This window comes from Galleria mellonella, unplaced genomic scaffold (genome assembly GCF_026898425.1).
Source record: "Galleria mellonella isolate WM207_F2 unplaced genomic scaffold, CSIRO_AGI_GalMel_v1 utg64, whole genome shotgun sequence".
Classification (NCBI taxonomy): Eukaryota; Metazoa; Arthropoda; class Insecta; order Lepidoptera; family Pyralidae; genus Galleria; species Galleria mellonella.
In genome coordinates, this window is record NW_026442133.1 from 9,640,655 (window position 1) to 9,656,891 (window position 16,237).

At 30.7% G+C, this 16,237-nt stretch overlaps 1 protein-coding gene and 1 long non-coding RNA gene across 2 annotated transcripts in view; one reads left to right on the forward strand and one right to left on the reverse strand.

Annotated features, from left to right (window-relative positions):
* Positions 1-2,088: 2,088 nt before the first annotated feature.
* LOC128201863 (uncharacterized) lies at positions 2,089-3,339 on the forward strand. The gene is made up of 2 exons (XR_008253480.1): positions 2,089-2,309; positions 2,925-3,339. It is a non-coding gene; the product is annotated as an uncharacterized LOC128201863 (long non-coding RNA).
* Positions 3,340-7,042: 3,703 nt separating this feature from the next.
* The window catches only part of LOC113512510 (visual system homeobox 1-like), a 46,481-nt gene continuing 37,286 nt past the window's right edge, over positions 7,043-16,237 (reverse strand). The window contains exon 3 of the mRNA XM_031906926.2: positions 7,043-7,384. Within this exon, the coding sequence (XP_031762786.2) occupies positions 7,166-7,384 (219 nt within the window). The 3' untranslated portion in view covers positions 7,043-7,165. The remainder of the gene's footprint in view (positions 7,385-16,237) is intronic.

Here is a 16,237-nt window from a genome sequence, read left to right on the forward strand (position 1 = left end):
GATAAAAAATTATGGAGTGAGTCCCTAGCACTAATAAATAACAAGGAAGTAATGGCATTCTAAGGCTCTTATCGCCGACTTACAGATGAGAATTTTCTTTCATATTATTTTCTCATTTGTTCAGTTCAAATCAATTTGCCAAAAAATTATGAAAGTAGAAAAAAACTTTTGTCATTTTATATAAAATGTCGATAAGCAAGTTAGGTTTATTATTTTCTTTCCTCGTATCCTTGAAAAAACTTTGCATGCTAGTTTTTACATATCTGATAATAGTACTAATAATTAACCTATTCATCTAAAGAAAACACAAAAATAGAATCATTAAAAAATAAAATCAAAGAAAACGATATTCTGCCCTCACTTCGTCTTGATTTTAACCAAAATCGAGTAAGTAATGAATCCGTATAAATTCGTCGTAATTACGTGTTCACCGTCATATGACTTCAAAAGATGAAAAATTAGTTGAATTTAGGTAGGCAAATTGTTGTAGGTACCAATATTTTAAGTGCTTTTTTTTAGATAAAGAATAGTAATCCATGTTGTGCTATCAATATACACTGATGAAACCAGTAAGTTATAGGTAAAGACGAAGAAAGTTCGATTGGTCCATCGTGACGAATTAACCACGATGGTGTCCAGAAAGATTGCGATTGAACAACGTGGAGGTTGACCAAACAGGTAAATTGCTAGCAATGGGGCTGCTAGCTCCATTACTAACAATCCCTTCTCAAACTAATAATCCTGGTTCTCAAGCTAGGATAGCCTATAGATAAGGAACCAGGCAACAAATATCTGGGAACACATCTCGAAATATCTAGACCCGAGCCAACTAAGAAAAGCTCATTTTCTATATTAGACCGAACGAGAATCCGAATCCAAGACCTTATGACGCAAAGTACCTATCATTGCTTCACAAAAGTTACCATATTAAAAAAAATCTGCACACTAGTACCTACATTTGTACGGTAATTTATTATTATAACGTAGCGCGCTGTACTGTTTACGGTAAATTATAAAAGCGCCCATTACTCTCAATTAATTGGTTTTTCGGCGAATCTTGTTCCGATTTTCTTTAATTACACGTACGTAATTAATTTTTAGAAAAATTAACTGTTTATAAACAATTATAAATACATATATATTAATGATATGTACCTAGCTATGGAGATTTCACCAAATAATATAAAGATAACAATACAATATACATAATTTACAGTGTAATAAGCATATTAATAATCCATAGATATTTGCTATTATACCAGTTTTGAAGAAAAATGTGTCAATAGAGAATACTACAGCGGAGAATATAATTAAATTCAAAATAACTGCTGTTCTCTTATTTGAATTTATATTTAAATACAATAAGTAGCACGTTGGTAATTATTAAAAATAATTTGACCTCCACACGGTCCTTTAGAGATCACCTTGGTTAATTTCTGGTGAATTCGTTACGATAGGCTAGCCCTATCGTATACTGACCTGACTTCATCCTCAACTATGATCCCTCATTAGTATCCCGTCAGCAAATAGATACCAATAGTACAAACGGAATTGTTATTCCGTTTTCATCTCTTAAAAAACCTACCTAATAGGAACCACTTAGAGAGCTGAAAATTGTTTATCTGTAGCGTAACTCTAATCTTACATAATAAACACTAAAAGATTCATTTCTTAATTAAAAATTTTAAAACTACAAGACAGCTGAACAACTGTAGATACCTATCTATTTACAGCTCACATTATCAACTGGTTTTTAAAAAGAAAAGTTTCGATTCAATTTGTTTATGGATAAAAATGGAAAGGTACACCCGACTATAGGTAGATACTAATGATGTAAAATTGTAAGCAAGAATGAAAAATGATGAGAATAAACTAAATTTTTTTAAGTTGGGTATGAATGGAATGCTCCATCATATCTTAGAATTAACATCTAGAACATTTTTTATGCTCCAAGAATAAAAAGCCAAAGGATACGGGTAGTGACAAATAAGACATATCTACTCGTACTCGGCGTCAAGTAAATATAGCTACGCGATCGTGATCTCGCACTGATATGGAAATGAAGCGCTATTAAGTTTTAATGCGACATTGTACATCACGATTAGGTCCGGCATCATTGAGCTGAGGACGATTCGGCGATCATTAGTTTTTCCAAGCACGAACGGGACTCCGCACCCTATATATAGGTATGACAGCAGGCTAAGACATCATTATCGAAGTAGACGCTGTCAGCACTCCTGTCTAGGCTGAACTCTAGATTCAGGTTTTTGTGTTTTGTGTTTGTTTAACACGTCAACATGTTCAAATTGGTAAGGTTTCTACTTTTTGTTATTTTTGTCTTTTTGGTATTTTGTTATTAAACATATTTCGTATCACTGTGACATTTTATTCCTACTTGTACAACAATTAGTCCATTACCTTAAGGTTGTCTTGAAAAGATTGCTCTCAGCAATAAGACCGCCTTACTGTACTTATACAATTGTATCGTTATGTTTGTAAATTGTCTTGTTTATTTCCTATATTGTATAATGCAAATAAAGTATACTCATTCATTCATTCATTCATTTAGTATCAAAAAATATTATTTTATAACTATTTATATTATTGTTTTTACTTAATATATGAAAAAAAATAATATGTTAGCGACTGACTCTGTTCGAAAACTGTCGTCCTTTTTTTTTTGGTGCTTTATATTGTACACCGTATTTTAATTTAACTGTACATTTTGTATGTATGTCATAGGATATTCACTGGATCTTTATCGATTTCGATGATTTTTGCAATTGACATAATTAACCCTTATTGAGAATTAAGTTTCCTTAATGAGAATGAAACGGTGACTATTTATATTAAAATTATGTACGATATACTGTAGTAGAAACTACAGAATTGCCTATATAATTATATATATATCTATGTTTCAGATGGTAATTCTCTGTATCGCCGCTGTGATGCTGGTGACCCCCGCATTGTCTAAACCTCAATTATATACCTACGGCTATGCAGCACCAGCGTACTACGCATCCTACAGCGCGCCCTTAGCGTACTCCTACCCATACGCTTATGCCTACACATATCCTTTAGCGTACATCTAATACTGATAACAATTTAACAAATTTTTCATTGCAGTAATCCACCATACCTTTTCGATTTTAAAATTTAAACAATAGAGAATTGAAATTTCTATAACTTTGGGATGTTATGAAGTTAAATTGTTCTCAAAATCGATTATGTCTTACAAAAATCACCATAACACAATTATTTTAAATACTTTAAGTTGTAATCTCAGTGCATTGTAATATTATTATATGAAACATGTAAATAAAGAAATACAACCCATTTAAGTTTATTTTTTGCATCAATACTTGGTTAATAGATAATCTATAAAAATCAAAATACCCAGTTACCTAAAAGTTATTATGTACCTAAAATAAAAATAAAACGAATTGTTCGTTATTAAATCTCTAGCAATTCTACAAATAAATACCGAGAACATGATAATATAAGAGTACCATTAAAAACTAAAAGTAGTACGGAAAAAGTAACCTGATTTATTTAATCTTTCGCTGTAACCTGAAGTATAGATACTTACTTGTTATATAAGTAAGTGTAAAAGCTAATGCAAAATTACGAATTCCAGTTTCCAGAATTTAATATGTATATTAAAATATTTATGAACTGAAATTTTCATCAAGTATTATAGTATCTACCAAAATAAATGAAATTATAATTATAGCCAAACGATAAAATCAGTACTCATAAATTTCATCATATCATGTATTTATGTATTCATACTGTAAACATTTTTTTATAAACTTACAGAATTCTATCCTTACTCTTTATATGTAGATATAGATAATAACTAAAAAAGTATTTTGCCTTTTATGACCTCTTAATCTTTCAGAATATGAGAATTTTTCCTCAGGGTCTGCAGACCATATCTAATACCAGATTATCATCAGAAAGGTCACGTACTTCTACTGTCACCTGTACAATATAAAATGTTCATCCAATAGATACCAATTTTATAGATGGGGCTATCCTGTACAAGTAGTATAAAACATAAGCATCCCTTGAAGAAAGTGTTATATCAGTGAAACTAAACATTTTCACCAAAGAAACATGCCTGAAGCGTAACTTTTTATACTTTTACGATTTAGATTTCACACTGTATATACGATCAATGATAATTCGTACTAACTATGTTGGTACTTAATTAATACACGCTATCATTAATTATTGATCTATTATATTGTATCTAGATAGATGCGTAAAAAAAGTCACAACATTAACTATATATCTAGCATTTTAATATGCGCGATACTCAAACAAATGTTCGAATGCCCGTAATACCCGACTATGGTACCTATTATGCTCACATACTCTATATCCATGTCTTCGAGTGTTGGCCGTCTCACACATACTAATGGTAGCGGAATTAAACAAAATAATTCTAATCTAACTTTTTAAAAAGTTTTTATATTATATTTATTATACTGATTGAAATTGACAACAATCAACATCAATTCAAAACGAAAGAGACATGGAACTAAAATCGACAAACTTAAAACTCCATATATTAACTTAATAAGTGGACGTACTATGTTAGTATGGGACGCTAAAAATATGTTGTCTTTTTCCACTCATAGTCTTTTGAAAAATTATTAGTTTTCTTTATAAAATACTTCCTTAAATTTTCATTTCCTTTGCCTTTCCTGTTTTATTTTTAATAAAAGATATGTGAAGATTGTTTATTAAATGTGCCAAATATTGAAAAACAGATTATACTTACTACCTATTTATATATAGGTAATACCACAAATTCAAGTGACATCAATCGTATTTTTATGATGAGAGAAACACTATTACCTACTTATTACATATTATTGTACACGTATTAGCATCTATTGTCATCCAGATGAGTCCACTAATGACACAATCATAATGGCATGTGCGAGGCCAATACTTATCTTGGTTTTCCCCTTCATTTGTATGCTGATGAGGCATGATTTTGACAGCTTAAGGATAATCTGTCAGGACTCTCATAAACTGAATATAATTACACGTAACTATTTAATTTATATTCATATAACCGTTCATTGGAATTCGAATAATTTAAATGTAGTACTCGTAAATTTTATCGATAAAATTATGCAGGTATGCTCATCAAATATACATACTGTAAAACTAGTACAGCATCACAGACTACCTGTTAGTAGTGCTATCTATATTAGATGAATTTACAAAAAGTATTGTAATTTTAAAACTACACTACAAATTTTTATAAGAATAAGATTAATCTAGGACTCTGATTCCGTTCCTGCCACTTCTCATTCCCGGAATATCGTAAAAAATAATTAACGAACAAAACACTATACAAATAGCTTTATTTTGTTTGAAAAGTGGTATGGATGAAAATTTTTAACACTGATAGATATAGACCTAACACATGTCGTATCCGTAAAGGTTGTTATAATAGTGTCGGCGTAACTGATTTTGAAGGGAAATCCCACCCGTTGCTGTGAATCAGAATCGAAAAATAAAAAAAAAATACATTAACTACCAAGTCTGCTACGTCGTGGACTTATTAGAATTCAAACCAATGTGTTGTAAATTTTGCTGAAAATATGTATTCAATGTGAATAACTCGAATTAATATAAATATTATATATATTATTTAATTAAATATAAATTTAAATGTAACTTGAGATATTCACAACAAAAAATAATTTTATATAGATACCTACCAGGATTTTTGGTAAATAAAAATCATATATTCTACTAGTTTTATTATTAGTAAACGTACAGTAATTACACATATATAACTATTTCATTCTGTAAATGTTAGTTTTATGCAAACTGAAATAAGCAGTCAGTCTAAATACCTGATGAACTATTCTGACGCAGTGTTTCAAAATATAATTGTTCATTAAAAACTGTTTTTTTTTGAAAAATTTTTTTGTTCGGTAGAAAAAATTGATATTGATTTAATAGAAAACACTAATGCCATTAAAAAATAAAGAGGTATATCTATAAATTGCGAATATTTGGTTGTTAGAGCAGAAAAACAATTTCACATTGTTTTAAGTATTCATACTTAGCATATTTAAGAAAATATGTAGTTTAAATCATTGAATGTTTATTGATAAAAACATTTAAAAAAGGCGTTAATTTGTATTCGTTTTTCTTATTTGGATTACTTCGACTGGAATTAATGAGACTACGAGTATATTTGACCTTTACTTTCATCAAGTAGTTAGATAAGTATACTTATTTTTACCCAACTGCTAAGTAGTGAAGAGTAATGATTTCTGAGAGTATATATGTATATTAGTTTGATGCAACATTTAGATGAGTTTTATTTATGGAAGTATTGCATATTACATGATGATGGTATAAAATAAATATGTTGGCCTTAAGTGTCAAAATAATGTTTATGGGCAGAGTCCGTTTATTTTTATTATAGTATCGTCAAAACGTGGGATTAAATTCGATTCATACTTTGTATCTCCTAGATAAAAGAAACGAAAGACCTGCAGAATAGAGGAGTAGCTAGTTTTGCATATGAATAGATAACCTAGCTTGGTGTCTAAGATAGGTTAGGAAGAACAACTTAGTTTAACGGAAAATCATAGGAACATTCAGTCCAAGATACTGGCAGGCATACAACATATTTATTATATCTACACAATATAAGTAGATACCTACAGTCATATTTTTGAATATTTATCTATCTATATGTATTAGATCTACGAGTTTTTTAATTTAGTAATATTATTAAATCTAAACATTAATATAGTTACAATTACAGACTATTATAATATAAATTATGTACTTATTGAAGATTACATATTATATTTGTTGATAAGATTTACATTAGATTTGAATAAATAAAATCTATTCCACGCATTGCAGTCTTTTTTAATTCACATCCGTCATTGAATAAATTCCAGTCACTTTACTCAGTACATATCACCAATGCACCCACACTTTATTCAATTTTATCGTCACGCCTGTACTTTTAAATATTAAAAAATTTTCCAATACCTAAAAAATCAAATATTAAAATCATTTCCGCTATTTTATGATAGATTCGTTCCATTTTGGTTCGACTGCTAAGCAATGTATTGTTTCCTATTTCTCTGTCACAATTGAGGTGAATACTTCAAGCAACCTCAAGATCGGAGTCTGAGTCGTCAGTATATGGGCGAGGCGTGGGCGGCGCGGGCGCAGAGTGCGTGGGAGGCGAGTGCGCCGGAGACAGCGTCGCCCGCGCCAGCAAGGGTGCGCGCCCGCACGCTCTCTCCTCTTGCAGCTTCCGTAGTCGCTCTTGTTCCTCACGTTTTTGTTTCCGCCACTTTGCACGACGATTTTTAAACCATACCTGTTAAAGAATTACACGCTATTAGAGAATTTTAAATTAAACTAAATTCAATATTTTTTTTGACAACAGTTCAATGGTGCAATATTGGAAGCATCAAAATTTCATCTTTTAGTTTTGATTTCATACCTTATATATAGCCAACTGTAATCTATGGTAATGTATCTGACACTAAAATTAGACTACAGTTAAATAGATAAAAAAATATATAAATAGCCCTGAAATCGGGTTTGGCCGGTAACGTATATATATATATATATACAAATAAATCAAATAAGAAACCATTTCAAACATGAATACACCGATAAATGACAAGATATTTCGTAGATACCCTACGTAATAAATATTGCGTGTTTACACTTAAATTTGACTTGCATAGTCAAGACAAGCAGTTTTTTTGTAGGAAAACAAAGGATTTAATTGTCACAATATTAAAATAGGACATAAATACATAATAAAACAATAAAAATAAAAACAAAATTACAAATACATAGGATAAGCCCTATCGACTCTAATAATAATTGTAAATACTGGTTCAGAATTGGCACAATCATATAATATGTAACATCGTCATGTGATCACTGCATAGAATGGACCATTCCTTTCTTTCCCGTGGGTGTCATAAGACATGACTAAATAAATTTAACGGTTGAAGGATGGGTAGCAGCGTCCCTCTTAAAACATTACCAAAAGTCTAACTGCAATTGCTAACCCGCCTGCTAAGCGTAGCAACTATTCGTAAAATCCCCTTTTGGAGGAGGCCTATGCTCAGCAGAAGACAGCTATAGGTTGATATGATAATGATAGTCGGAAAGAGTTTCAGATGATTTGAGAAACTCATTTTTCTAAATCCTTCAATATACTTATATTTTTATAATTTGTTTTATTTTTAATGGCCCCTTTTATGTAGGCATCTTACATTTGATTTTAGGTACATTTAAATAAATCATGATGTCAATTGTATAATTTAAATTGTCACTGAATACTTTTTTTTTGTTATTACATTTATAGAAATTATTCCATCCGTTATAAGCCATATAATATTATATTACACATATTTTCAGGTTATAATGAAAATACTTTACTAATATTAAATCAAGAGCAACAACCAAACTTTTCCCGGGCTCTAACTACCCATCAAGGTTACAGTCGTGAATATTTTAGTTCATTCGAGGCAAACAAGTTATCGTTTTTATAAATACTTTTTTTACAAAACTTTTTTAACAAAACATGTTTACATTCAAATATTTCTGAGAATATTACATGTTTCGAATATATAATCACTGTACAAAAAATTCTTCAATTATTGATGCATTCAGTAGTTCATGCATATTATTGGAATAGTAAACGAACGATTAAATTGTAATACTCGTACGTTATCCGCAGACAATTGATATACAAATCATACGATATGTAAAGCTATCACGGCCACTGCTACCGAATCAATACCAGGTGCCTCGCAAAAAATAGGTTAGTGTGTCCTTTGTATGGGGGCAAATGCGCGACCATTGATACTTCTGAGTAGAGGCTGTATCGGTGCTTCCAGTTGAGTGGTCGGCCACAAGTGGATGTTCCCGATGCGGCCAAGCTGCGGGTGGTCGCGCCTCCGTCTATTGTCGCTTCCATAGTCACAACAACCGACGGCCTTCTTTGAATTTTGACATTCGTTCACAATATTTGACATGTCTATTACAATTTCTTATTGCTTACGTTATATTATAACATTACCTTTTAATTGATCAAATAACATATTACTTACGTACCTTCTATAATAAATGGAACTTATAAAAAATAAATAAATAGATAATATAATTAGGATTGGGCAGTATTTAAATTACTTGTAATTAGAATACGTAATAGAAATACAAATACATATTTGATATTTGTATTTCAATTACTTCCTAAAAATGTAATTAGTAATTCGTATTTCAAATATCAAATGCTGAGGTATTTTGTAGTTAGTATTTTAATTACTTGTGGTTTCAAAATACATTTTTAATATAAATACATCTTCAGTCTTAATCATAAAAACTTTTATTGTAGGTTTTAAAGCTTTAGCTAAAACGACCAATAATACTATTGTACGTATATAACAGAGCGTTACTCATGAACAGTCAACAAGGTATCAATAATTAAAATAGGTTTATTAAATAATTTATGTTATTTTGATGAAAACTTGTAGAGTTCCACAGGCGATAGAGAGTCAGCTGAGGTCAGCTTACAAAAATATTATGTAATTATTAAAAATCTTTATTAGAAATCTTGATAAATATACTATTCTTATTATTTAATGTATTTAATAACAATAAATAAATATATTTATTGCTATTTTAATTAAAAAAATAATATATACATATATCAATCAATATAATGGTGAACATGGACTAGGTTAAGCAAATATAATGTAGATTGTACACGTCTTTAGGATAGGTGTGCCTACTGTGCATATAATATTAAGTATAATAATGTAATTCTTCATATTGAATCGCAGATTTTCAACTAAATCATATTTTATATCATCAAAAATGAAGATTTTTTATTTAGATGCATAAAATAATACGTTATATTAAACTTTAATCTCGGAATTAGTAGCATTATTACTAATTCTGAAATTAGAATGTTCTTATAGCAGGCATTAAGTCCATTATAACTTATTTGCGCCAGAAACATAAAAATACACAATGGCAATTATTTTGTTTATGATTTTTTTTTATATACTACTTAGAATGACAAACAAGCTGACGGCCCATCAGGTGGAAAGTGGTAACCCTCGCCTATAGACATAAGCAGTACCATGGACATAACAGAATATACCGTTGCGCACATGATACTCTCCATGTTTTGCCATTCCTGAGGACTCAGGTGTTATTACTCTGTACCCTATAAATCCACTGCCATATCTCATCCTTCAAACCGAAATACAGCCATGCAAACACAACTGCTTTAAGGTAGAAACACGAATGGGACAAAGGTGCCCAAGCAAACGACTTTTGTACAAAGTCTCCCTCTGGTAAATTTTAATTATACAAAATATTAATATTGATATTAATTAGGTTATACTAGGTTTATAAGTCATTTATATTTGACGTCGCTACTGAATAGTTATTACAGAGTTGTTGGACATACAAAACTTAATAATAAGATAATCAAGTTTGGTAAAATTATCACAGAAGCATTTAATCAATTAATAAATTATGATTTATGGTATTGGGCATCAGTATTGCACTGTCTTATAATGGGGTCAATAATTCGTTTTGTTTACATTTTTATTGAGTTATATTGAAACAGACTATATAGACAAAATGTGATTTATGTATTACTTCTTTATTGTTGAAACTGGTGATTACTGAATCATCAGCATGAACATTCGTACAATAACTGGAAGAACATAAGTATATTATTGTTTACACTTGATTTTTTTTATTTTGCATTACATGTTCTTATATTCACAAAAAAGACTTAACTAAATAAAAAAATATGTTCTCATTTAAAAAGATGAATTTCACAAGTAATTTGGAATTGGATTAATTAGAATTCATCTCTTTAAATGCAAATTCATTCAAAGCTTTTAATTTATAGATAAATATGTTTATATACGGTTATTACATATGACTAATGCTATAAAAATACAAATTATTTGATAATTGACTATTTAATATTTCATACAGATAAAGTTATGAATTACTAATTAATAAGAAATACATTTGTGCTCGTTGAAATCTTTTACATAAGAAATTGAACCAAGATTTAATTAAAAAAATTACGGTATTTATTCAACATAACTAGTTATTTATACGGTTGTATTGAATATTTGACAAAATTTAAGTTTCTTTCTTCACATTTTAAAAGTAATATGAAAAATTTAGAACGTTAATTGATTGATATTTGCTTAGAATAAAGTATCCTCTTTAAAAAATGGTGGTTGAAGTGATTTGAGGAATAAAATTAATTATTATTTTCATTTAACAACAAGATATATTACATTTACTAATAGGTAAAAATAATCTGGTTTAATAACAGTGTTTCTCGTTACAAGAATTATCAATTAGTAAAGTCCTCGATATTGGACAGATTCAATCTAATAATAATCCGTCATAAACGGAGCAGCATCATCAAATCAACATTCATTTAAAAATTACAAATTGCTAACAAAACTGTTTATAAGCAAAAATATTACAAATATTATTCATAATTAACTATGACATTAAGAATGGATAATGCAAATTCTAATGCAAATTAAAAAAAAAAAAACATTGTGAAACATATATTACTCAGAGATTCTTCTACTGTTTGACCAGAAACCGCTCTATAATAACACAACGTGTTTGTTCATTTTGCAAACATAACTACTAGTCCCCCAATTCTTCGAATAAAATCAAACCGGCGAACCTAAGAAGGATAAAATGAATTCGTTAACGATACCACTATTGTTGGAGTTAATTGCATTATAAGAGTCGGTCGTTGTCCTCACAATGGCTCTATTAACTTTCGGGGAAAGAATGACGGGGTTTTCGCACTCGGTGTCCGCTTCGCCGCCACCGCATTCGATGGCACTCGAGCGGGAAATATGGCGTTGGCAATGGCAGACGGCAGGGCGGCCCTACGCCCACTGATCGCACACGACTTCGTTCCTTTGTCCTTCCTCGCGCACGATGAGATTACATCGACACTCTTTTGTGGGCCGCTAATTGTGTTTGGCTTAACTGGTTTGTTATTTTCATTAGGTACTAATCAAATTCATAGCTGTTGATTAACCACACTACGAAGGTTTCAATTATATTATTAGTACGCAACTTAATTCGCCTACATTTTTTTTATTCAACTAGAATGGCAAACAAGCATACGGCCCACCCTGATGGAAATTGGTAACCGTCGCCTATAGATATGAACAGTACCATAGCCATAACAGAATATACTATTTCGCTCATGATACTCCCCACGTGTTACCATTTCTGAGAACTAAGGTGTTATACACCTTATATTCACCTTCAAATCGGAACACAGCCATACGAACACAACTGTTTCACAGTAGAAACACGACTGGAACAACGGTACCCAAGCAAATGACTTTTGTACAAAGTCTCCCTCTGATAAATGTAATACGCCTAATTATGTAGGTATACAGGAATACTTGTATTTTTTTAACATTTAGTTCAAAAATCTAATCAATATAGATATTTACTACTTATTTTTATTTGATATAAACAATACTTATTAAATTTTAATATAATTATCCAAAAATACAATTAAGTAAATCCTGTTTTCGTTAAATTTATTTATCTATTTATACATTATTTTACACAAAAATGTCATTGTTATAATTTATATTAAATATTGATGTACAACAGGTAAGCGTAATTTTGTAAGAGAGAGTTCTCTTCCAGTATACCTTGAGTAAAAAGGAGCGTTTATTATTACTATATATATATATATATATATATATATATATATATATATATATATATATATATATATATATATATATATATATATATATATATATACAATATAATATAATAATATTATAAATAAAATATTTAAAAAATTACAAATTTCACTATTTACATTCTATCTCCCCAATACTTATACAACCTACTAATAATTTCATCATAAATTCCACTCAATAACCACATAAGTACATCTGTTGTCAAATATCTATTTATAAAATTTCGGCTCATCCGCTACTCGCGTGTAGTCCAGGAATATTTTGTAACTTTTATCACAGGATACGAGTAATTTTAAGTTCTTTAATGCAAAATTGGTAAACGATTACATGTCTACCCAATCTGTAAATTGTTTCATCGCTTGGAAAATACCAACTTTTATTACAACTGAATCGGAAGATACTTTATATTATATAATTATCTGGGTACGTACGCACATGTGCCAACATTCAATGAAAAGCTTCAGCTAACATGCACTTTCTATTGTTGTACGCTGAAGGCGCAGAAGAGAATTTCTAAATCTATTGAACGTACCCAGCTACTCGTATATAGCACCACACTGTATTTTATGCCGAGTCGTGAATAGACTTTTAGTCCAGTCCCCACAGGCTTATAGGTTACCCTGCCAAAGACAAACACTCTCTCTATTGGAAAGCTAAACCTTATTGTAAATTTGTGTTAGGTGTATTAAGTTTCTTTTGTTCGACTTTACTGAATCATTAAACCGATTATGTATTTAAGTGAGAGTACGTTGAGATTTCGCATATAAAATACTATTTATTAGCCGCGACTTCATCCGCGTGGCTGAGGTACATATGTTGATAGACTAAGATAAAAATATTTTTTGCCTTTTCCATCCTAAATACTACAATTATACTAAATTTCATGACGAATTGATGGAGCCGTTAAAGTGCAAAAAGCTAACTAACAAACAAACTCACTTTCATATTTTTCTTAATACCTACTTATACTTGAGTAGTTATACTTTATTTAAATAACTATAATTTATTTGTCAATTAATAAATAATGTGTTCCTGATATGTTAACATGAAGTGTGGGAAGATAAGCTGATGATCAGCGCGGGGAGAGCTTCACGATTCTGGGATCGTTGCGGCCTGCGCCGCTGGCTATACGCGCCACGCCTCGACGCCTAGCCTCTACTCCCTGCCTTCATGATGGCTATCGCTCAAATGTAGGTACTTGTTGACTAATTAGATATTTATCTATCGCCTTGCCAAGTAAAGAACTTGGCAAGGTGGACAGAGTGATCCCAAAGCCGATGGTTCTTTGACTCCTTATTTAGATACCTAGTTGATGGTTTATCTGATCATTTATACATGTATAGATCTAATATATACTTTTAGTATATACCTACCTGCTTATTTTGTCTTTACTTATAACATTCTTGAATAATTTTTATAGTTAAATATACTCTTCAATATTTTTGTACCTATAATATATTATAAGAAATGTTCACCGTACTAAGTGCTGAACGTACTGAAAAATTACATTGTCTGTAAGTTAAACGTAGGAAAACGAAATAAGTTTCAGAATGGGTACATAATGTGTCTATTCAACCTCGTCATTCTTGATTCCAATTGTTATCCTCTCTCTATTCGAGGGTTCTGAAGCTTTCCAGTTACAGTACTCAATTTAAAGATAAGTCCTTTTCATTCCGTGCTGCACAGCTATGGAATAAACTCCCTTTATACACAATTTAAATTCACCTTTGCTCAAATTATTTCTAATAACTGTATTTCTGAGTGCATAAAAGAATATATATATTGTTTCTACAAAGACACTTTTAAATAATTACTTAATCATGTAGATAAGTAGCATATAACGCCTACTTTCTCCAGTTTGTTTCAATAGAACTTAATTAAAATGGAAACAAATTAATAATTGTCCCAACCACAAGACCATCTGTTGATACCCAATAGTACTTACTATAAATGAAAAACCGATTAAATGTATTCATATGTTAGTAATTTCATTTAGAGAGTGTTTCTGTATATAATTTCAAAGAAGCTTGTTAGCGTTTCATTAAGTTCTATTGAAACAGACTAATACCAGTATTATCTTAAATTGTTTTGTAATTTATCTAAAATTATAAATATAGCGGGAGAAAATCGTGTGAACAGCGCGGTATGGTGCTAGGAGGAGGCTCGGAGCGCGGCGATGGCGGCGCGGCCGCGCGGCGGTGAACCGAACCCAAACTTATTGTAATAATGTTGTTAGAACAAACACCGCTCACCCTCCGCCTTGTTTGAGATTACAATTACGGTTTTAGCGAACTGATTTATTAATGGACCGCCTGATCCGCCCTTGATACTTTAATGTCGATTTAATTTGCATTTACTGTTATTCTTCGGCCGTAACTTCTCAAATTAATAAACCGATGGTGTCAGATTATTATTTATACTATAGCAAATTTGAAATAATAATAAAATTTCATATACAATGAATTGTATATCTCGACTTATAAATAAACCTATAAAAGGTAAAAGTAACTTAGATCACCAGGTATTTTACTGACTGACTGATCAACGCACAGTAGAAACTATTGACTCTCATAGAAACATGCCAACAGAAGTTTCTTGTGTACCTTAATGACTTGAAAACAAAGGATTTTTCAAAATTTCCAAGAGAACAATTTCTGCGATATTACGGTACCTACCTGTTGTCTTACATTTAGCTAGAATTCAACGTGAAGTCAAACAATCTGTATTTTATAAGATAAATAAAAATTTGTATTATCATTTTATTGGTTCTACTTTTGTCAAATTACGTTTTTTTTTTAGGTAAAAGCTTTCTATGTTGTATACATTTTTTTTTAACAAATAAATAGATATATATCTATAAACATATATGATATTTATATTTTCAAAATCAAATAGTATTAAGCTACTAATCTTAGAATTCCTGACAATGTTATCTTTCTATCATAGTAGTGAGAACAGCTAGTTAAAAATAAATGTAATTAAAAGAGGACTAAGCTATTTCTAAATCCCCGATCCATAAAACCCTCACACCTGTCGTATTCCATCTGCCCATTAGCTGCGAATGCATTAGTAAATATTAAAGACGCCATTCGCGAGTATAATTCCACAAAGGGCACTTCAAATCACACCCATCTCTTTTCGATGAAATGTCAAAACATTACTCCTCTCTCCGGCCGAAGGCTGAAAACGTATCCCCTCGATTCTGTCACTTCGTATCAATTACCGCACGCAAACACCCGTGGCCATCCGTACGCGAGTATTGCCATAAAGTCCTATCTTCGTACAATACGCCAGCCGAATCGAAATTCAGTTGTCAAAAGATTGCTTTAATAGTACTACGGTATCGTTCTAAATCAAAAAAGCATTTATGACTGAGATCTCCATTCGAAATAACACTTAAAGCTACACGA